The sequence below is a fragment of the Condylura cristata genome, unplaced genomic scaffold (genome assembly GCF_000260355.1).
Source record: "Condylura cristata isolate star-nosed mole 26May11 unplaced genomic scaffold, ConCri1.0 scaffold00023, whole genome shotgun sequence".
NCBI lineage: Eukaryota > Metazoa > Chordata > Mammalia > Eulipotyphla > Talpidae > Condylura > Condylura cristata.
The window spans coordinates 33,122,188-33,143,782 of record NW_004567124.1 but is presented as its reverse complement, the minus strand read 5'-3'; the positions used below and the strand labels follow the sequence as shown (position 1 = coordinate 33,143,782).

The window sequence follows — 21,595 nt, the reverse complement described above, 5'->3', positions numbered from 1 at the left end:
AGTGCTACCTGCCCCTATTGTTAAGCAAAAGTTGCCAAACCCCACTCAGGATCCCATCTCTGAGCCCCTGCCCCCTTAAGCGAAAAAAGTATTAATTTCAGCAGCGTGAAGTTCCAAGGGGAGCTTCTACTCTTCTGTCCAAATTCACTCTCCAGTGTGTACTTGCACCTACAGTAAATCTTCATTTCTCACTCACCTACACTGACACCTGCATACAGTCTTTCCTTAGGGTTCCTCGGCACCCCTGGGCCTCATCATCATGAAGGGCTGATTGGGTATCGCTCATGTTAGGCAGAGGTCTGGTGGATCACACACTTCATTCTGTGCAAGGGAGAAGGAAGCAAGCGAGTGAGAAAAGGTAAGAGAGCCAGAGTCTGTATCTGGGCGTCAGGCCGACCTGCTTCCTTGCCACGGGTGACCCATGGGTGATCCCCATAACTTTCACCTTTGTTCCTGAGCTATCCAGATTTCCCTGAAGTGTGGGCCTGACTGCAGCAGAGGGGCACTCCATGAGAACCCCTGAGAAAAGAAGTCTTCTCTTTCTCTTCCATTTATGGGTGAAGAAGTGAACTCGACTATTTCATAATCAGAGAGCAGTTTTCAAAGAAAACCAGTGAAAAATCACCATTCATCCTAATTCTAATTTTTAAGTTGCCTGGTTTTCTGAAAACCGCATGTGGGAATCGTCAGGACTCTGGGCCAGCAGAAGGAGCAGTGTCTCAAGACAGGCCGAGAAAGGCAGAGTTGGGTGTCCTCCTGGTAGAATGCACCAAGACTGTTGTTGCCTGGTTAGAGGTGAGAGGCAATGTGACAACCCTGTCCTGAGGAAGAGTGGGTGGTTGGGAGTGGGCTCCGAGCACAAGGGAGGAGAGAGAGGTTTCTGAGGCAGGAGAAGAGCACGAGAAGGAAAGCAGGAGGCCAGGCTCTCCCTCAGGTGAAGCCCATTGACCACTGGGATCTTCAGGCCGGGAACAACATCCTGACCGCCTGTTATGTGGGGAGGTGTGATGGGCAGATAAGGAGAGATTCTGTTCTAAGCCTCCACGTGGATGAGGAGGAAACGGAAGAGAAAAACAGAATAACTCACCTCAGAGAATTCCTCCTGGCTGGCTTGCTGCAGTGATGAGGCCTGGGGGTGCCAAGGGGCTCTGGAGGTTCTTCTTAACTTCTGTGCAGGAAAGCCTTCATGCAGGAGTCAGCTTAGGTGAGTTAGAAAAGCATTATTGTAGGTGAAAGTACACATTCAAGAGTGAGGGCAGACACCAACCGAGGAGAACTGCTCTTTGGATCTTAAGGCTGCTGACATAAATACTTGCTGAGTTTGAGGGGCAGGAGCCCACACATGGGATTCTGAGTGCATTCCAGTCAGTTTTGTTTAACAAGACTACTGGGCTTTCACATCTTGTTGGTGAAGTAATGAGAAGTTTTATAGCTAGTGGCACCCAGTGTTAGATAAGGGTCTAAACTGATAGGGTGTGGCCTGATTTTCTTTGAAATGTGGGCAGAGACAGACAGAGACAGAGGTAGAGACAGAGACAGAGAGGTACTGGAGCCTTTGTGCTGAATTCCTGTTCTGTCTCAGTACCCCAAGTCTGGGAGGGGCTGAGTGTGAACTGTAGCCAGCAGGAGGAGGGAGCTGACTCGTCAGCGTCTCCCTTAGCCTTGAGCTGGTGGTTATAAGCTGGCCCTGGGGGCCCAGGGCCAGAGCTGTCCCACTGGCCTTTCTGCAGTGGGGTCAGCATGCTGACCAGGGGGCTTCCCCTGCGCTCAGTCCTGGTCAAAGGCTGCCAGCCCCTCCTGGGCACCCCATGGGAGGGCCCTGGCCATCCCAGGGTGACCCCTGGAGAGGGAGCTGGCCTGTCCACTCGCCCCAGCCCTCGCCCCTTCAGAGAAATCCCCTCTCCTGGTGACAACGGCTGGCTAAACCTGTATCATTTCTGGAGGGACAGTGGCTCTCACAAAATCCACTACCACCAAATGCAGAATTTCCAGAAGTATGGCCCCATTTATAGGTAAGTCTGACGAAGACAGGGATAGGGAGGAGAGAGGAGGGGAGCCCTCCTGTATGCTTCCCTCCCCAAAGGGTCTGTTGTCTGGGTCCAACCTTCTGCTTTTCTTTCTTTCCATGCCTGGGAGAGTCACGGAAGGAGGGATAAGGTTTCCGAGACAAAGGGTACATTTCCCAGCTTTTCGGCTTCTACTCAAAGGTCTTCTACCTTTTGACACTGTGGGGGTCATCCTCAGGTCACCTTGGGAGGTAAGTTTTCAGTCTCCAGGTCACAGGAGATTGAAGGACAGAGAGGCTAGAAGTTGCAAGTGGTCACCCGGCAAGCCCCTGTCCCCTGGGTGCTGCCCTGCGTCTCTCCCAGCAAGGATCTGGGGAAGCCAGCTGCGTCCCTTACCTGGGTCTTCCCCAGCGTCTGCCCAGGCTGTTGCCTCTGAGTGCCCGGCCCTAGCTTGTTCTGCTTTAGCCCTTTCTAAGATGGGTAACTTTCCAGCCATACTGGGCTCTTTGCCTCACTGAGTGCTTTGTTGAGGGGGCATAAGGTGGTGGAGGTGGTGATGGGGCAGGGAGGAGACACCAGGAGGGACAAAGAATCCAACGAATGGAAAAGGTCAAGATGGGGAAAGCGCATCCTGTGATGCCTTGCTGGCTTGCTGGGTAGGTGGGTAGCAGACAGCTTGTGCAGGTACAGCAGTTTGCAGCCCCCCACCTGCCCCTGCCTCCTTCTGAAATCTCAGCTGCTATCTTTTTTTTTTTAAAGATTTATTTATTTATTCATACAGAACTGGGGTACAGGCCAGAGGTGTGGAGGGTGAGAGGATTCACCAGAGACAGAGTGGGGAGCAGAACAGGCAGATTGACGAAGCACACTGCTGAGGGGAGCAACGGGCGGGTTAGGAGAGGTCTGCCGCGGCGCCATGTGGTCACCTCCGGGGCAGGCGGGAATTGAACTCATGCGGAAGTGGCTTGAGATTCTTAGTGCTGTGCTTTAACCCACTGCGCCACCAAGGAGGGCCCTCAGCTGCTATCTTTCACAGCTTGTTGGAGCAGGTGGTCCCAGGCCGAGCTCGGAAGAAGGTTGCTCCTGTATGTCTTCCCCTCTCTCCTAGGCCTTGGCCCCCAATATCACTCTGTGACCTTCTGCCCTTGTCCTTTGCCTTCCTCAGTTCCTACCCCCTCAGGGAGGAGCTCCTTATGTTATCAAGCTCCTCTGAGTCACCTTCATCTAAGCCCGCACCATGGCCTTCAGGTGGGTGTTACTCTTTCCCTCTTACAGAGGAAACGGAGGCCCAGGAGAAGGGCCAGGGTCATCCAGAGCTCAGCCAGGACAGGGACCCAATTGCCAACCTGTGTCAGTTCTGGGTGTTTCCATTCTATTCTAACTTACAGCCTGAGGGTGGTAAACGTTGCATAAACTTGAGGACTTAAAATTACAACTTGTACTTGTTGTCTTCTTTATAGAACTGTTTATAGAACAATTTAGACAATAAAAACAATCACAGGGCCCTCCCTGGTGGCTCATGGACTTAAAGAACAACACTAAGAAGCTAAAGTCACTTCCGCATAAGTTCGATCCCCGCCTGCCCGGGAGGAGATCCACATGGCGAGGCAGACCTCTCCTGACCCGCCCGCTGCTCCCCTCAGCAGTGTACTTCGTCGATCTGCCTGTTCTGCTCCTCACTCTGTCTCTGGTGAACCCTCTCACCCTCTGCATCTCTGGCCTGTACTCCAGTTCTATGTGAATAAATAAATAAAATCTTTAAAAAAAAATCACAAATGAAGGCTTAAGGGCTTCCTCTTAAGGCTCAGAACCATCACCCAGTGACCCCCACAGCCAAGCAGACCTCTCCTGTCTCGCCAGCAGCTCACCTCAGCAGTGTATTTCATTGGATCCGCCTGTTCTACTCTCCACTCTGTCTCTGGTGAATCTGTACACCTCCCTTACCCCCCCACAACCTCATACTTCTATGCAAAAATAAGTAACTAAAGATCTTAAAGAAAAGACAACTTGGAGTCAGATAATATCCCCATTTCAGGAATGTGTGTATATCAGCGAGACCGTGGATGTAGGGTGTGGAATGTTGGGTGTTGCCCACAGCAATGTACAGAGGGTTTCTGGACTCATTTCTCTGTTTCCTACAGCTTAAAAGGCAGCCTGGTCATGCATAGCATGGAGAAGCCACACTGTCTGGCCAGATCTTTAAAAGGTGGACAGTTAGCCTACTCTGGGCCTTTCACGATCAGAAATGTGGCGCTGGGAGGAATGTGCTCATCTAGTAGGCCTCGCGTGTAGTGTCAGATCATTGCCTTGGGCTGGGTTCCCAGAAGTGGAATTGATAACTATAATGACAGTTCAAGGACTTGACTGAGTTGGATGGTGGCATGAGGATTTGTGGTAGCTGGGAAAAACACCAAGGGGATTAAATGGGAGGCCATGGGCGAAGGTTGAGGAGACTTGGGAAGATGGACTCAGGCTCCATCAGGGCAGGAGGTTATAATAACTCTCAGGGGCAGTGGAAAAGTATTGGTCCTTTTTCTTTCTCTTTGGAGAGGGAAGAAGGGAAGGAAGAAAAGGAGGAGAGGGAGAGAGGGAAGTGAGGAAGGAAGGGAGGAGAGAGAAAATCTGAAAGAGTTAACTTGGCTGGAACCTGTGTAGTGTTGGGATATGTTGCCTGAAAGTGTTTTACATTAATTTTCTTAGGCAAAAGGCAGATGCATGTGAGAAGTGGAGTTTTTGGCTGCTTTGTGACAGCTGTTTTAAGAGACTATCCACAAAGCTCCTTGTGAGGTCTCTCTGTACTTGGGGTCTGGAGCTCACACGCTTGTTTTATTTTCATGGAGACGCTGTGCTTTGTCAGAGGGCAGGGCAGTGTGGTCTAGCATTCCCTCTGGAGCCCGAAAGGGATCGAGTGGCAGGTGTCTGACCCACGAGCAAGTGACCTGAAGTCACTCTGGTAGAGCCTTTCGGTGGTGACACGGAGAGGCGGCATTTCTGAGTCCACAGTGGCTGACAGTTGGGGCTGAGGAGGGAGCCCCGGGACAGAGGACTAGGTGGCCCCGGGGGACTAGCAGTGGCACACAGCTCCACTTACTGGCGCCTGATGAGGTCACCTGCACGCACAGAGCATTCGCAGCATACACAGCTCTGAGACACGGAGGCACCAGAAAAACACAACAGACGCAGAGAGGGGGGCCTGGCCGGGGCTGCAGCCAGGAGGCTGGGGATGTGTTCTGCCGCCAGCCTGTCCTTGGCTCTAGTCATCAGCCCTGGTCTGCCGGGCCCCCCTCCAATGCTGACATCACAGCCCTGCTCTCCACCCTCCAGGGAGAAGCTCGGCAACCTGGAGTCCGTTTATATCATCGATCCTGAAGACGTTGCTGTTCTCTTTAAGTTCGAAGGTCCCCACCCTGAGCGCTATCAAGTCCCGCCCTGGGTGGCCTATCACCAGCAATTCCAGAGGCCCCTTGGAGTCCTGCTGAAGTGAGTCCTGGGCTGGCTTAGGGCCTAGGGTGGGCTGGGCCGCTCTTGCCCTGCTCTTTCTAGCTGGGGGCTCAGGCACCCCTGAATGTTCCTGCCTGCCTCTGAATATGCCAGTGGCTGATGGTTTGGCTAGCTTTCATGGCTATGGCCAGGCTGAAGGGCTTCATGTGTAAGTGAAGACCTTGTACGCTTTGCATGTACTTGTTCATTTGTTCAGTCCCATCTATTGTTCACCTACTAGGCCTTGTGCTAGGCTGCAGGGCTCAGTCACAAGCAGGGCCGGCTACTGGGGCAGACAGAAACCAGACTAGTCGGGGTGTTTCAGTGGAGTTTCCACCAAACCGCTCATCCGAACTGTGAAAGAGACCCCCTCAAGCGTTGGTGGGGAACAACTGGGACTCCTTTTTCTTGTTAAGGGGAGTGACAATGGAGCTGGGCTTGGGAAATGGCCAGCTTTTACCCCCTGAAGCTCAGGAGTTTCCACAGACCTCCTGGGGACACCCCTCCTCCCCAGGCTTGGCCTGCCTTGCTGCTAAGAATCACTGGGAGTGGGGGGTCAGGGGCATGGCCCACAATGCTTCAGTGACCTCACAAACATAACACTGAGCGAACAAAGACAATCCCTTGAGCATGCCACCTTTTGAAAGAAGTTAGGAGCAAGTAAACCATTTTTCATAATATGTTTTTGAAATGCATGTAGATCCGTCAAGCTAGCTACACAGCAAGCCAGGGAGTCCTGGGCTCCCCTTAGAGGGAAGGGTGCTGGTGGGAGGGCCAGGGGGACATGTGTCAGTCACTCCCATTCCCATTCTCTACATTGGGTGGCAGGTGATTTGATAATAACCAGCCCCCACCACTATGAAGAGGGTTTTGCATGGTGGATCTATTTTTTTTTTAAAGATGTATTTATTTATTTATGCATACAGAGCTGGGGTACAAGCCAGAGGAGCAGGGGTGGTGAGAGGATTCACCAGAGACAGAGTGGGGAGCAGAATAGGCAGGTCGACAAAGTATATTGCTGAGAGGAGCAGCCGTCGGGTCAGGAGAGGTCTCTGCTGCACCATGTGGACCACCTCAGGGTGGGCGGGGATCGAAGTCATGCTGAAGTGGCTTTTTAGCTTCTTAGTTCTGTGTTTTAACCTGCTGCGCCACTAGGGAGGGCCCGGTGGATCTATTTTTGAGAATGAGCTATAAGCTGATGTTTACCACAAATCCAGCTCTGGGCACCCAAGACCCCCAACAATGTGAGTAATGGGACATGGTGGGGGTGTGGTCTGTGCAGGGGCCAGAACAATGGCATAGAGGAGCCCTTCCCTAGCAGAAGGTGAGCACGGCCAGGTCACAGGGAGGGCGGAAGGCAGGCCCGTGGTGGAGGCAGACAGAGGAGCGTTTCCTAAAGGTCCACAGCATTTCTGCTTTATAGTGGCAGCGGTGGGTGCGTGTTCCCCTTCCCCTCTTTCCTCCTGTCTCATCCCTCTGGCCAGGGAGAAGCTGGGAAGAGGTGAGGGGCAGCGGGCCATGCTGGGGTGGACGTGAAAGCTGGACTCTGAGCCTGTGGCATGGCCCCCTGGGAGAGCTACGCCAGCCCCTTCTGTTTGTCAGGCTGGGTCTGTGATCATGAGGGCCCATGGACCCTTGTTTTCTCAGGAAGTCCGTAGAGTGGAAGAGAGACCGGCTAGCCCTGAACCAGGAGGTGATGGCTCCGGAGTCGATAAAGAACTTCATCCCCCTGATGGACCCGGTGTCTCAGGACTTCATCAGCCTCCTGCACAGGCGCATGGAGCAGCAGGACATGGGAAAGTTCTCAGGGGACATCAGCAATGACCTGTTTCGCTTTGCCTTTGAGTGTAAGAGGATGGCACCCAGTTGGCCCCATTCCTGGGGATGGGAGAGCCCAGAATCCACCTTGGTACCCAACACAGACCCTGTGGGAGGACAGGGCCAGGCTCCTGGCGGGAGCCACTGAGCAATCCAGGGTAGGAAAAGGGAGGCTTGCTAATCTGAACTGGGTATTTGAGGAAGTATATAGGAGTTATCTAGATGGTATAAGGAGGTCAGGTAGACAGCATCAATGAATTATAAGTGAAGAGCACAGCACATGCAAAGGCCCTGTGGTTGATGGGGATGATGTAGTCACTGTCGGGGATTTGGGATGCACAGTTTGGTATGAAACCCAATTCAAATTCCTGACCCAGTAGGCAGTAAAACCTAGGGTCCCCATGACTTATTTGCTCTTGATAGAGTGGACCGTGGGTGACCAATTACTGGGGACCCTGTTCCTCATGTCTTATCTGACCGGCTTCAAGTGGCCTACTGACTTTTTGGTCAATGGACCATGTATGACTGTGGTCTCAATAGACTATACAATCTAGCTAGGTGTGTGGTAGGCTTTACCCAATAGAGTTGGGTAATTACACTTTGATGTTCACACAACAATGAAGTTGCCTAACGATGACTTCATCAGAATGTGTTCTGGTCCTTTAGCAATACCAACTCCTTCCAGGCTCTTCAGCAAACCCTTCCAAAAGATCTGAGCGGTTTCCAGAAAGGAGCTTTCTGAAGTGCTGCAATTTTAGCTCCTCAGGCTGCAGTTTCTTTACTCTGTTGGTGGGGGTGGGGAATCCCTGGGAGCCAGGGGAACTATGGTGGCTGGTTTGGAAGGGGTGTCTCAGCTTGTCTCCTCCTGCAGCCATCACCAATGTCATATTTGGGGAGCGTCTGGGGATGCTAGGGGAAAGAGTGGACCCCGAGTCTGAGCGCTTCATTGATGCTGTCTACCAGATGTTCCACACCAGCGTCCCCATGCTCCACCTCCCTCCAGACCTGTTCCGTCTGCTCCGGACCAAGACCTGGAAGGACCACGTGGCTGCATGGGATGTTATTTTCAATAAAGGTGAGGATTCCTCTGGCTGAAGCTTGGACAGCCAAATCTGGGCCAAGGGAGTCCTGTCAACCCAGAGAGTGGGAAACCCAGGCCTGGGGGAAGGAGGAGGAGAGCTAGAGATAGCCTGAGATAGATATTCACTATCTGGAAACACAGGTCTCAGTCTACCTCTTTGTCCCAAGTTAAGACAATGGATGCTAGCTTTCCATGTAGGAAACCTGCCCACAGGTGGGCAGGGATGGGTATCAGGAGCTCCCTGGAACCCCTAGGAGGTGGGCTGTGGGCTGGATTTTGGGATGATTAGGTTTTCTGGAGAAAGAGAATCAAAGATGTCCATCATAATCTTCCAAGGAGCCCAGGACCCCTACAGGGTTAAAGATCATTTTTGGACAATCCTGATCTTGGTAACAGATTAGGATTTGGGGGACAGAGATAGATAAGTACAGATGGAGAATGCTAATTAGGATGGGGGATGTCACCAGACCTAGAGTCAAAACCCACCCCTGTCCCTGACACTCACATGACCTTGGACAAGTCACCACCCACGGAGGGCTTCTGTTTCCTCATTTGCAACACAGGGGTGATATCAACCCATAGCATTGTGGTCAAGAATTTGATGAGAAAAAGGCTATAAAGGGCTTAGCAGAGAGCTTGTGCTCAGTCAAAGGGTACCCCAGAACTCCCTAGCCCGTGGCTCCAGCTCTCACAGAAGATGGTGCTCCTTCCCTCCACCCTCCGAGGGCCTCGCTATTTTCTCTCATGCCCCACAGCTGAGATGTACATCCAGAACTTCCACTGGGACCTGAGACAGAAAAGAGACTTCGACAGTTACCCGGGCATCCTCTACCGCCTGCTAGGAAGTAACAAGATGCTCTTAGAGGATGTCAAGGCCAATGTCACCGAGATGTTGGCCGGGGGTGTGGACACGGTGAGGAGCCCAGAGGGGTACACCCTATCCTTCCTGTGACTCCTCTTCCCCACCACCCTCCTTGTCTAAACCCTGCTTCTCCAGAGACCCCATTTCTGAATCCAAATCGTCTAAGAGGGTGCGAGTAAGTGGAGTCACCCCAGGGCCTGAGCTGAGGTGGATCTGCCGTGGAGTTCCTCCTGTGCGAAGGGGTCGACTCGGCAGGTGGTGGCTCAGGTTCCTCAGGAGTCTGTGGGGGAGCCTGGGGGGTTTAGGGGGAGGACACCACTCTCTCTCAGATTCAAGGAAAGTCCTGGGAAAGCTGGAAGCCTGTGGAAGTTGCACTGGTCGCTGCCCTCCAGGGTCATCTTGTTGCCTTTCCTCCTCCTGCTTCCAGAACTCAGTTCCTCTAGGTCCTGTGGTGCCAGAGGGCATCTTCTGAGATGGTTCTCTGGTCCTGCCCATGGGCTCAAGGTAGCCTAGAACCATCTTACCTTGAATGTCAAACCTCTACTATTACATGTTTTCATGCTAATGTGATAGTGAGGGCTAATTACTTCGTGTTTATAATTAGGTATGATTCAGGCACTGAGAGACTAGGAAGATGAATATAATAGACCTCAGATATCCCAACAGCTCAAAGAAGAAATGTATTTTAGCTGGCTAGGACTTCCATAAGAAAGGACCACAGATTGGGTGGCGTAAGCAGCAGAAATTAATTGCTGGAGCTGGGAGTCCAAAGTCAAGGTGTCGGCAGGTGGGTTTCTCCTGAGTCTGTCCTGGCTCATTGATGGCCATCTTCTCCCTGTGTCCTCACAATCTTCCCTCTGTGTCTGTCCTAATCTTTTATTCTTTTCTTTTCTTTTGTTTTTTTTTTTTTAAGATTTATTTATTTATTCATACAGAACTGGGGTACAGGCCAGAGATGCGGAGGGTGAGAGGATTCACCAGAGACAGAGTGGGGAGCAGAACAGGCAGATCGACGAAGTACACTGCTGAGGGGAGCAGCGGGCGGGTCAGGAGAGGTCTGCCACGCCATGTGGATCTCCTCAGGGCAGGCGGGGATCGAACTCATGCGGGATCGAACTCATGCGGAAGAGGCTTTAGCTTCTAAGCGCAGTGCTTTAACCCACTGCGCCACCAGGAAGGGCCCCTAATCTCTTTTTCTAAGGCCCACTTCTTCTAATACAGTCTTGTTGGACTAGGGTCCACCCACATGGCCTCAATTCACAGTAATCACCTCCAAACAGTCACACTGTGAGGCGCTGGGGGTTAGGGCTCCTGGGTGTGGGTTCAGAGGCACACCATGCTGCCAGTGACGAGAAGGCAGAATTTGCACAGATGCGCCCCACTCCGTGTTATAGGGCTGGAAGACACACACAGACCAGGTACTGGCATCACCCGAGGGTGGGAAGACACGAGGGTGGCCTTGTAGGCCCCAGAGAGAGCTCAGGGAGGAGTTCAGATACAATTTGTGCCTTGAAGGCTGTTGCCAGGAGGAGAGGGGAGGGGTAGCATTCAGGACCAGGGAATGTCAAGCTCTTGACAAAGCCCCTGGACAAATAATTCTCTTTCCAAAGTATCACATTTACACTGTTCTCTAGTGGCGGTATCTCAGTCCCTGGGATAGGCTGCAGATGACACCTTTAAGTAGACTGAAAAAAAAAAAAAAAGATTTATTTATTTATGCACACAGAACTGGGGTGCAGATCAGAGGTACATGAGAGGATTCACCAGAGTGGGGAGCAGAACAGGCAGACTGACGAAGTACCCTGCGGAGGGGCGCAGTAAGCGAGACAGGAGAGGTCTGCTGAGACATATGGGTCAGCTCCCAGCTTGTGCTGAGGCAGCTGTGGCTAGCTTCACAGCACTGTGCTTTAACCAGGGAGGGCCCCCTTTAAGCAAATTTTAAGCGTGGTTCATTATCAGTTCGGTGGAAGAGATCTCCAAAAAAAAAAAACACTCCCCTGAACTCAAGAAGCTATTATTATTATGTAACACTGGCTAAGCACAAATTTTAGGGCAGGTAGAGTCCTAAACTTTTCAAACGTGTTAGCTTGTTTAGTATTCACAAACTACACTGGGCACAGAGAGGTTCAGGAACTCCCTCAAGGTCACACAGCTAGTAACTTAGTTAACTCTAAGTCTCTCCCGAGTACCCATTCCATCAGGCTTTGGAGGGAGCCAGACAAATGCATGCTGACCCTTGAAGGAGCACATACGAGGGAGGGAGGCATAGGATAAGGAAACGAGCAGGAGGACACTTCCCGGGATCTGTGTGTAGCTCAGTGGAATGAAAGCCTTAGGTGTTATGTTGGAGAGAGTTGGGAGTAGGGCTGAGAGCAGCATACAGGTGAGAGGATTCCCCAGAGTGGGGAGCAGAACAGGCAGATCAATGAAATACAGTGCTGAGGGGAGCAACGAGCTGGTCAAGAGAGGTCTGCTGCCCTATGTGGGTCAGCTCCCTGGTTGGGACTGAACTGGTGCTGCAGTGAATGGTGATAGCTTCATAGTGCTGAGACTTAGCCCCTTGCACCACCAGGGAGCCCTCCCCCCACCCCCACAGATGGACTTTCTTTCATGATTGCTCCTGTTGGGAGGGAGTGTCTAAACCTTTGGGACAAAAATATGACTCTTGGCAAGATAACATGCCAACAAACCATGTCCCAGGTTGGGGTCCTGAGGAATCCAGCAATGGGCCCCTCAGGAGGGTCACTCATGCCCCAGTGAAGGCACACACCCTCCAGTGAATCATTGTACAGTGGACCCCTGAACAGAGGGGTCCTGGGGTGCAGAAATTAGCATGTAACTTTTGAAGCCTCTGAAACTTCACTACTGTCATCCCTTGATAGCTCAAGAATACCCAAATCCTCTGATGCTCCAGACCCTCAAATCAAGTCCTGACCTGACTCTGTGCATGCAGAACCCTGGGACCTGGAGGGTCAGCTGTACTCATTGAAAACAGGTGCACATAAGTGGACCCTTGCAGTTCAAACCTGTGCTGTTCCAGGGAAACCTTGTGGATGCCTCATGCTAAACTGCAGCACTCTCAGTACCTTTGAGCCTCACTTTCTGCTCCACTGCCCCAGGCCAATGCTGACCCTGGGAACTGCTCTGCGGAGAGGAGTGGTGGGTTGTCAGGCCCTCCAAAGGGGTGGCAATCATTCAGAAGTCTAGGCACTTCAGAGGACTTGGCTTCCGTCAGCATCTGGGTTCCTCCGGCTGTGTGGTGGGGGGAATCCTCCAGTGGCTGGGGGTGCCCTGGTCACATGAGGGACAAGTCCAGAGATGGCCCGTGAGAAAGGTATTGGGACCTCTGCCTTTTGAATTGTGCTTTAGTTCGTGGCTGGCAGCCTCTGCGTTCTCGGATGGGGGAGGAGAACTTCCTGGAATTGAAGCTAGGGTCTAGGTGCCTCAGAAGTGGCAGGCCGCTGACCTGTACCCCACACTCCCTGCCAGACGTCCATGACCCTGCAATGGCACTTGTACGAGATGGGGCGCTGCCCGCAGATGCAGGAGATGCTGCGGGAGGAGGTCCTGGCTGCCCGGCGCCAGGCCCAGGGAGACCTGAGCAAGATGGTGCAGCTCGTCCCGCTTCTCAAAGCCAGCATCAAGGAGACCCTGAGGCAAGCCCGCACGGCTCCCTGCACTGCACCCCCACCACAGGCAGGGCCGGGAGACCCAGACAGGCTAGTGGAAGAGATGGGTAGAAGGTGGTGAGACGTGGGGGCGATGGCTGGGAATGAGAGAAAGAGGGGGAGCCCTGCCTCCAGATACCCCAGGGTGGCTGGGTACAGGGGTGTGGTGGGGGCAGGGAGGGACTCTGTCCAGGCCTTGGGCTATGAACACTTTCCTCTGGCAGACTCCACCCCATCTCTGTGACCCTGCAGCGATACGTGGAAAACGACATGGTCCTTCGAGGTTACCTGATCCCTGCCAAGGTAGGTGTGGCGAGCGGCAGGCGCTGGGCTGGCGAGCCCACTGAGATGCACACCTGGACCTCTGTCCCGCCCTTCTTCCTGCCGGGGCCCTTGGCAGCTGCTGTGCCAATATGAGTGAAGGGCAGAGGGGCCAGGCACTTGGGAAAGTTGCTGGAGTCCAGGGGTAGGAGGAAGTCCCCGTGACCGTGGGGTGTGGGCTTGTGGGACAGACAAGATGATCCCTTCGGCCGTCCCCAGCTAAGTTCTTCAGTCAGGCCCATCAGATCAGCCACGCTCAGGTTGGGATGGGGTCTCTTTCAGGGTCACACAGAGGCAATGGCCTCTGTGGGATAGCCAGACAGGCCCAGGAGTGGGGATGCTCGGCCACTTTTAGGACCGCGGGGAGGTGAAGTCAGGCCTTGGCTCACTTCCCCCCCAGACGCTGGTGCAGGTGGCAGTCTATGCCATGGGCCGAGACGCCAGCTTCTTCTTCAAACCGAACAAGTTTGATCCAACCCGATGGCTGGGGAAAAACAAAGACCTCATTCACTTCCGGAACCTGGGTTTCGGCTGGGGTGTGCGGCAGTGTGTGGGCCGGCGCATCGCTGAGCTGGAGATGACCCTCTTTCTCATCCATGTGAGTCGAGCCTGGGCACCCTGGGCTGGTCTTGGCCCCACACGGTCACCCACCTGCCTCCCCCCAACTCTGTCCAGAGCCAAGTGTGTGCAGCACTGGGGACGTGTCTCTCCCAATTCCCTGCTGCCGCCTCTTTGGGGCTAATCCACTCATCACCCATGGGTGTACCCTGGCCATCCGTCTGCTCAAAGGAGTGTGGGAAGAGGGTGGTGGGATGAGTTCAAATGAAAGCCTAATCAAGGAGGTAAACTGGAAGGGTGTGTTTTGGGTCACTGGTGAGCACAGAATAGAGGTGGTGAGCCTGGGGGGGAGGGGCCTCCCCAGCCCTGCTCTAAGCCCACCACCCTTCTTGCTCAGATTCTGGAGAACTTCAAAGTTGAACTCCAGTATCTCAGCGACGTGGACACCACTTTCAACCTCATACTGATGCCTGACAAGCCTATCTTCTTCACCTTCCGGCCCCTCCCTCAGGGCCCACCTGGTGGGTGATCAGAGAGGATGGGCATTGGAGGGGGGCTCGTGGGGCATCTGCTTCTTTACCTGGTCCTCTGCCCCTTCTCCCTCCCAGCCACCTCTGACCCGATGGAATGGGCACTCAGTGGTCAATGTCCCAGCTCAGCTTGACACCCCCTTTCCTCCCCACCTTCCCCATTGCGTGAGGACAATAAACTGATAAACCTTGTGAAGGGTTTTTATTCCATCTGAGCCTAGGGTATCATCACCCTAGTGGTGATGCTCTCCATCTGGGTCAGCATTGGGACTGCGGTGTGAATGGGGACCTGAGCAACTGAATTTGAATCCTTTTCTGTGGGCCCACCCACCTACAGCAGCTCAGGAACCAGCAAGATCAAACTTCTGAACCCTTGGGCCTGGGGGATAGGGACAGGCAGAGGAGGTGGGGGGCTATTAGCACCATGTCAGGGTCACTTTAGCACAGTGGATAGACAGGAACGGTGAGCAATACTGAGGAGTGTGACCAGGGAGCTGTGGGCGATCTTAGCTCGGGCTGGCCCCTCTCATAGGGGTCTGCTTGGTTGACCCCTGGGTGGGAGCCCCCAGGGTGTCATGGGGTCATCTGGTCAAGGTCCAGCCAGTCTTGAGCACAGCAAAGGCAGAAGCCAGTGTGTGAGGGGCTGGTATGAGGTGACTGACCTGGGCATAGAAAGCCAGGGTGCTGCTTCTATGCCAGTTCACCCTTCTCTGGGCTTCCCTAGGCCTATGCTTCCTGCCCCAGGGGGCTGGAGTCACTGGCTGGGCACCAGGCAGGGAGACTGGCCTTTGGCACACACCTTGGGCTTCCTTCTCTAGTCCTGACTGGCCCTTGAGCCCTCTCTGAGTCTATAGCTCCTGATCTGGCCCAGGATCCGATGCCATCCCTAGCTGCCCAAGCCCAAGTCCCGCAGGCAGACTGGGGAACTTGCCCTGCTTCAGACAGCTGCAGAGTCAGTGTGGTCTGATCTACCACGGCCGTCACATTCTGAGCCCATTCTTGGAGCCTTTCTGCTCCATCACACAATCCTCTTTGTCTTTCCCCTCCCTGCTTTCTTTTTCCTCCCTCAGAGATAATGGAGCTGGAAAGGACTTTACTGTCAAAAGATCAAGATTTGCATGGGATAGATGGGATAGATAGATGGGTTAACAAGCTCAGAGTGGCTGCTTGGGTCACCCAAGGTCACACAGCTTGCAGCTAGAACCTGGGCCTCCCGTCTATCAGTAGAGGGTTCCTTTCGCTGCCTCTGTCTGCTTTCCTATCCCTGGCTACATTTGCACAGAGCATTGTGAGTGCAGGCTAACCCTGGCTAATGGGGCTTTTCATACTAACATGAAGCTGTGTGACAGGAGGATTTTTAGTTCCTTCCCTTCTCAAGAATTGCAGATATAATGGAGTTTGGGAGCGGCGGAAAGTCCCAGCCTTCGTCACATCTCCAAACAGGCCACCTCTGGCGGTTTCACTTCTTCCTGAGGTCTGGCAGTGGCTTATCTACCTGGCTCCCACTCTGGAGGCCTCTTTTCCCCCTACCTCCAGGGTTCACTAGGGCCTTTGGCTTTCCAAAGATGGTAACCCCCGGGCAGGCAGAAGCTGCAGACACTGGCAGGAGATCGCTAGACTTCCCAGGCTACTCTACTCCAGGAAAAAAAGTGAATGTTTTTTGACCTACAGCATTTATTAAAGTCACTTTTAGAGGGTGGGGATAAGACTCCCCAGCACAGAAAGGGGGTGCTGCTCGAGTACTCATGTTGCCTGGGGGTTCGAGGGCTTGTCAAGCTTAGTTTCTGAGTTTGTCATCATGGGATCCAACTTCGAGTCTTTTGTCTGGTCCTTGGGGTGGGTTGAGGGGTTCTGTGGAGAACAAAAGCAAGGTGAGGTGACAAAGCCCTTGCCCTCAGAGGCTGATGTGGTCAAATGCATCTTGCCTAAGAAGCTGGGGCTCAGAGGATCTAAAACCCAGTGGGCCATGATTTCCCAAAGACTTCCAAACCCTGTGTTCACAGCAGGTCACACCCCATATCCCCAAGTCCTCAGAGTTCAGCAGGGGAGGCTGCAACCAGAGCCCTGTATTCCTGCCCTCATCTTCAGGCCATTCCAGGAGCCTGGAAACATTTGACCAGGGCTTCAGGGGCTCCAGAGCAGGCTCCAGGGTGGTCTGCCTTGGGGGACTGGGCGGCCCCTGAGCTAAGCTTGAGGGGCAGTTGTGAGCAGACCTATTCTTGAGAAGTGGGTTTCTCCTGAGTTCTGGCCCCTGGCAGGCCTGCAGCCATGAAGTCGCCCAGGAAGAGCACGCTCGGGAGAAGGTAGGCTCTGCCGACTTGGGTGGGGGTCATGGCAAATGCCCAGGGGCAGATCCAGTCCTAAAGGACCGTTGGCATAAGGGCAGCTGAGAAAGGCCCATGTGGGTAACCCTCATCCACAGCCATCTCCTTGATTCTCACCACCCCTGGGGGGAGGAGGTAGCTTTGGCAGGGGTGTCTCACCCCCTTAAACACACGGCAGGCTGAGGGGACAAGGGCCTCTGGTGGTAACGGCAGAAGCTGGAGCCCACCTCTTTGATATATGTCAGGGGAAAGGTCTCCTAGGTTTTCCTCAAGTTCCTTATGACTTAGGGGTGAGGGATGTGGCTGCCAGTCCACCACCTGAGCCCCAAGGAAGTCCTCCAGAGGCCCCACTCACGGGCAGGTCTGTGACGCCAGGGTTTCTGGGGCGCTCCAAGCCCATTTCTTTCTCCTGCAGCCGGATGGCCAGCTCCTGCTTCTCTCGTCCCCAGCGTCGGGCGGAGTCCTCTAGCTGCAGACATGAACAGGGACAGGTGGAAACTGTGGGGAGCAGCAGGCCCATCCCTGAGAGCCAGGGCAAGCAGAGCCTGGGCGTGCCCTCAGGACAGAAAGCAAACCCTGGGGCATTGTGGGCTTGCCACTTTCCCAGGGAGCTCAAGGGTATGAGGCGGAGGTGGGGATTGGGGGTGAGGGGTCCACGTGACAGTCTGCCTATGGATTGTTTCTGAATTCCAAACACGGAGCTCTGGGCCCTTGCACACACGAGGCCATGGGCCTAGTCCTGGGCTGAGTGGTAGCCTGCTGCCCCCCGCAGCCCCCCAACCCGACCCCGACCCCGGCTCTTGCTCACCTGGCTTTCCAGGGAGAGTATTCGGCTCTGGGCTAGTTCCAGTTTGGCCAAGAGGTTAAACTTCTCTGAAGAAGTAGCAAGAAGATCCTATGGGCAAAGCAGAAATTCACACCTGGCCCAATCAGGAGGCCTGTGAGCGCAGGAAGAAATGCCAGGTCTGGGCTGCGAGCTCAGGTCTGCAGGCTGAGCTCAAATCAAGGCTGGACTCTGTCTCAAGTCCCTGCCTGCATATGCTTTTTTCATGGGGTATATGAAGTTTTTACACATCAGTTTTTTAATGTAAAATGCTTGGGAACATCCTTTTGTGAACAGAGGAATCTGACCTAGGTGTCTTTTTGTAAAGCGAAGAATCTGTGAAGCAAGCGTTCCCTGGCCTGTCCTCCATGCATCTGCAAGTCCTGGATGAAGAGAAAATCTCCCCTTTGGTCCCTGCTTCACTCTCTTCTGTAATTCCAATGTCTCCCTTTGGGTCAGCATAAGCAGAAGTGCTTATGCTTATGTAGCAGCCTCAGAGGTGACGAGACCAGGACATTCCTGGAGCCTGGCACCCACCTGTGCGGGCAGGATCCCTGTGCCCATGGAGTGGCCTGGGCCATCTGTCTCTTGCAGCCTCTTTGCCAGGTCTCCTCCTGCTCCCAACTCCCTGGGGTCCACCTGGGATGGGGGAAAAGGGCTCTCCAAGGCTGTACCAGCCCCAGGAAGTGCACGAGAGGGAGTTCTGAGAGGCTCACGTAAAGTCCAAGTGTGGGCAGCCAGGTGACAAAAGGGTTGGGGGGTCAAGGCTCAGGGGCCAGCTAGGGGCTTGATTTTGCCAGGAAGCTAGGTGAGGACAAAGGCAAAACCGTCAGCCACAGGTGTGTTCCCCAGGTGGAAATGTGCCAGGCCCGAGAGCTGGTGCCCAGGGAAACTCCAGGTCCCTTGGAGAATGTGGGAGGCCAGCTTCCGGTCTTGACCTTCAATTTGGATTGTGCTGTGAGTGACTGCTAGGCACACAGGGACCACCCGTCCCCCAATCCTCTGGCTGGCCCAGGTCAAGCCCGCAATGGCGCCTCTTACCGGCAGGGCCTGCTGTTGCAGAATGATGGGGGCCCCCAGTTGCCGGCTCTTATCCAGCTCTGCCCGAAGCCTGGTGTTCTCTGCTAGCAGTGCGGAGCAAAGGTCAGCAGGCAGATTCTCTCCTGCAGTCCCTGGGGGGAGGCCGGAGGCGGTGGGCTTGGGGAAGTCTGTGAATAGTCACAGCGGTTCATGCAATAGGCTTTCCTGCTCAGGGCCCTGGTCTGATCTTCCTTGACATTTTGCTCCACTCTGCCCCTCCTCTGCTCTCAGGCCTTCAGTGACTCCCACTGCCAGTGCGGTCAGGTCCACACCCCGCAGGCTAGGTTCCTTGGGGCCTAACTCCAGCGTTGTCCCTAACCACTGCCCTCCTGCCCTTCATCCTGGTCTACTCAAGTCTTCACCTCTCTCTTTTCTCCCTTCTCTGTTCCTGGTGTTGTCATTCCTTTGTCATTCCTAGGCCTTGACTCTCTCCTCCCCAAGTTGTCTTCTCTCCTCCCACTCCACTTGGGCTCTTGAAAGGCAGGTCTAGCTTTCATTGTTTTCTAAAGTTCTTCACAAGCAGCTTGCCTGACACCCACACACCCGAACAGTGAGGGCTGAGCCCAGGCTGGGCACACAAGGGCCTGGTGAGGCTGCTCCATAGACTCAGGGACACCTCCTTGAGCTGGTCCAACATGGGGTGATCTGCTTCTTTCCTATCAGCAGAGACCTCTCTGACTGGCAATTCTAGGTGGCTCTGGTTAACACCGCTGGAGAAAACAAACCACTGATTTTACCAAGATATTTTTTGCTTTGCAGAGGCAGACTTGATTTGGAGAGATGAGGAACTAAGTCCAAGTGTCCTAAAGTTAAGAAGTCAGGAACCGCTGCTCCGGGCAGCCCTCTAGGCTCTCTCCATCTGTGGCCTCTCCCCAGAGGGTCCAGGCTTCTTTCTAGCCTGAGTCACACACTGCATCTTGCCTGAGGGGAGCTCAGGGGCCCTCTGCAAGATCTGGGTGCCTGAACAAGTAGTGCCCTTCTGTCCTCTTCCAGGGTTCTCCTGCAACTGGGAGGCTCCAGGAAGGCAGGGTCTCCAGGCAGGGAGGAGAGCTGGGGGGGCGGGGAGTGGGCCCGCCCATGGGGGTGCAGGCTCACCGGCGGCGCCGGGCATTCCCTGCAGCCTATTCAGCAGGGGCTCATTCTTCTCCCGAAGCTTGTCCTCCAGAACCCGCTCCATCTTCTCGATCACCTGGAGGGTGGCACGTAGAGGTTGTGCTGCCTGGGCTCCGTACCGTACCTTCCCATCTGTGGCTGGGCCTGATGTGGCCCCTGGCAGGCAGGCCCCCCGGTACCTGCCTTCTCCTGGTGCCTCACAGTCTCCTCCAGAGCCTTCATCTTCTGCAGCTTGTCCTGGTGTCTCGTCCGCAGAGTGTTCTGTGGCTGCTGAGCCTGGTACAGGAGCAGCAGCTCCTTCTCCCGATCATTCTTCTGAAGGCAGAGGGAGGAGAAGGGGTGGGAGTGGGAAGAAAGGGTGTCTGGGCCCCACCCTTGGCCCCAAGAGTCCAACCCAGGCCCCTCTGTTGAGCCCTTCACTGACTGACTCCCGTCCCTCAACCCTTTCTCCTCCTGCTCCTGGGTACAGCTCTTCCCACACTCCCACTCTAGTTACCCCCATCTCTGTACCCTCTGGCCCCCAAGCCCCAGCTCACTCGAATCAGCTCGTTCTGCAAATATTGCACCTTGTCCCTCAGTTTCTTCATGTCCAGCTTGTTCATTAGCAGTTTTTGATTCATGGACACTGGGGGAAGAGGGGATCTAGCTCAGGAAGGAGGCCTCTTCCGGCTCAAATCAGCATAGTTGGGGGCTGGGGGACGGAGTCTCCCTGGAGAGTTGGGACAGGACTACATCATCTGTCTCCTACTCCAGAGGTGACCTGGCCAGCTCTGGCCAGGCCACATCCAGCATCTGTTGAGGACGGCTCCCCGCCACCCTGTCCCACCTGGGCTCAGGTGAGCTTCGGGGACTCCTCTGTGGCCCGTGCTCCCTCACCCAGGTTTTGGAACTCGTCGATGTCGTCGTCCTCCTCCTCCAACCTCTCCTGGTCCAGGTGTCTCCGTAGCATGCGGTTCTCGGCCTCCAGGGTGCCAACCTGTCTCCGCAGTGACAGCATGTCCTCTGCCATCTTCTGCATGGCCCGCCGATAGTTGTTCAGCTCCTGTGGGTTCCAGAGCTCAGAGCTGAGTCTCCAGACACACTGGAGCCTCCCACCCACACCTGCACCCACATTTGGAAGTCAATGGCCAGCAAGCTGAACCCCAAGTCTTAGCCATCCACTGAGGGGTGGTTATGACACGGTCTTGACCCCTCCTGGCTCCATGAGAGCAGCAGTGTTCTGTCCTGGGGCCATCTCCTCTGGAGATGCCAATGTGGGGCCACACACGGGCTCAGACACCAGCTGAGGAAGCCCACAAGTGACAGAAACGCAAAGGATCCTGGGTTGGGTATTCAGGACCTGGACTGTCTTCTTCTTCCTTCTCCCTACTTCTCTCTGCCTCATGTGACTGAAAATCTAGAAAGGAGCCTCTCAGAAATCCCACTGAATTCCCAGGCACCAGATGCCAGGGAGCAGGAAGGGGCATGGGGTAGGTCAGGACCCCCAGACAAGGACTTAGGGTCCAGGTTGTGACCCTGGTAGCAAATCAAGGCAGAAGGTGGGGTCAGGATGCCTGGCTGTGATGGTAGGCTAGGAAGAAACTCCTGGCTGTTGTTCATGGAATATCTTCTGTATTCCAGAGGCCTCCCTCGCTCACTCCTCACAGCGAGCCCACAGGCGCGAGGGTCAGTACTCCAACCAGCCCCATGTACAACTAGGAAACCAAGGCCCACAGCTGTGGCAGAGAGGGGGCAGAGCCAGGGTCTGCCATCCAAGGCTCCTGCATCTGCGCTGGCAAGTTGTACAGTTCTGCCTAGTCACCCTGCCTCTGTGCTCAAAGCAGGTAACCCAAACCAAGAGCCATGTGATCTCAGCTTGGGGAAGAAATTCACAAATACCCATATATAAGCATAGAAAACATAATAGCCTATATTTACAAAAGAATAGAAAT

At 54.3% G+C, this 21,595-nt stretch overlaps 2 protein-coding genes across 3 annotated transcripts in view; one reads left to right on the top strand and one right to left on the bottom strand.

Moving 5' to 3' along the window:
• Window positions 1-1,740: 1,740 nt before the first annotated feature.
• Window positions 1,741-14,507, top strand: LOC101634487 (cholesterol side-chain cleavage enzyme, mitochondrial). 2 transcript variants are annotated; one of them, XM_004687576.2, is made up of 9 exons: window positions 1,741-2,012; window positions 5,331-5,486; window positions 7,134-7,333; window positions 8,176-8,379; window positions 9,141-9,298; window positions 12,737-12,903; window positions 13,140-13,218; window positions 13,637-13,834; window positions 14,192-14,507. In XM_004687576.2, the coding sequence occupies exons 1-9, from the start codon at window positions 1,741-1,743 to the stop codon at window positions 14,321-14,323; spliced, it is 1,566 nt and encodes a 521-aa protein (XP_004687633.1). In that variant the 3' UTR covers window positions 14,324-14,507. The 2 variants fall into 2 exon arrangements, with proteins under 2 accessions (XP_004687633.1, XP_012584025.1); XM_012728571.1 differs by lacking the exons at window positions 1,741-2,012; window positions 5,331-5,486 and adding an exon at window positions 6,723-6,730.
• Window positions 14,508-16,067: 1,560 nt separating this feature from the next.
• CCDC33 (coiled-coil domain containing 33) overlaps window positions 16,068-21,595 on the bottom strand; it is a 112,100-nt gene continuing 106,572 nt past the window's right edge. The window contains exons 14-21 of the mRNA XM_004687575.1: window positions 20,541-20,706; window positions 20,201-20,289; window positions 19,848-19,979; window positions 19,658-19,740; window positions 18,513-18,687; window positions 17,457-17,543; window positions 17,004-17,117; window positions 16,068-16,175 (exon numbers count right to left, since the gene is read on the bottom strand). Of these exons, the coding sequence (XP_004687632.1) occupies window positions 16,068-16,175; window positions 17,004-17,117; window positions 17,457-17,543; window positions 18,513-18,687; window positions 19,658-19,740; window positions 19,848-19,979; window positions 20,201-20,289; window positions 20,541-20,706 (954 nt within the window). The remainder of the gene's footprint in view (window positions 16,176-17,003; window positions 17,118-17,456; window positions 17,544-18,512; window positions 18,688-19,657; window positions 19,741-19,847; window positions 19,980-20,200; window positions 20,290-20,540; window positions 20,707-21,595) is intronic.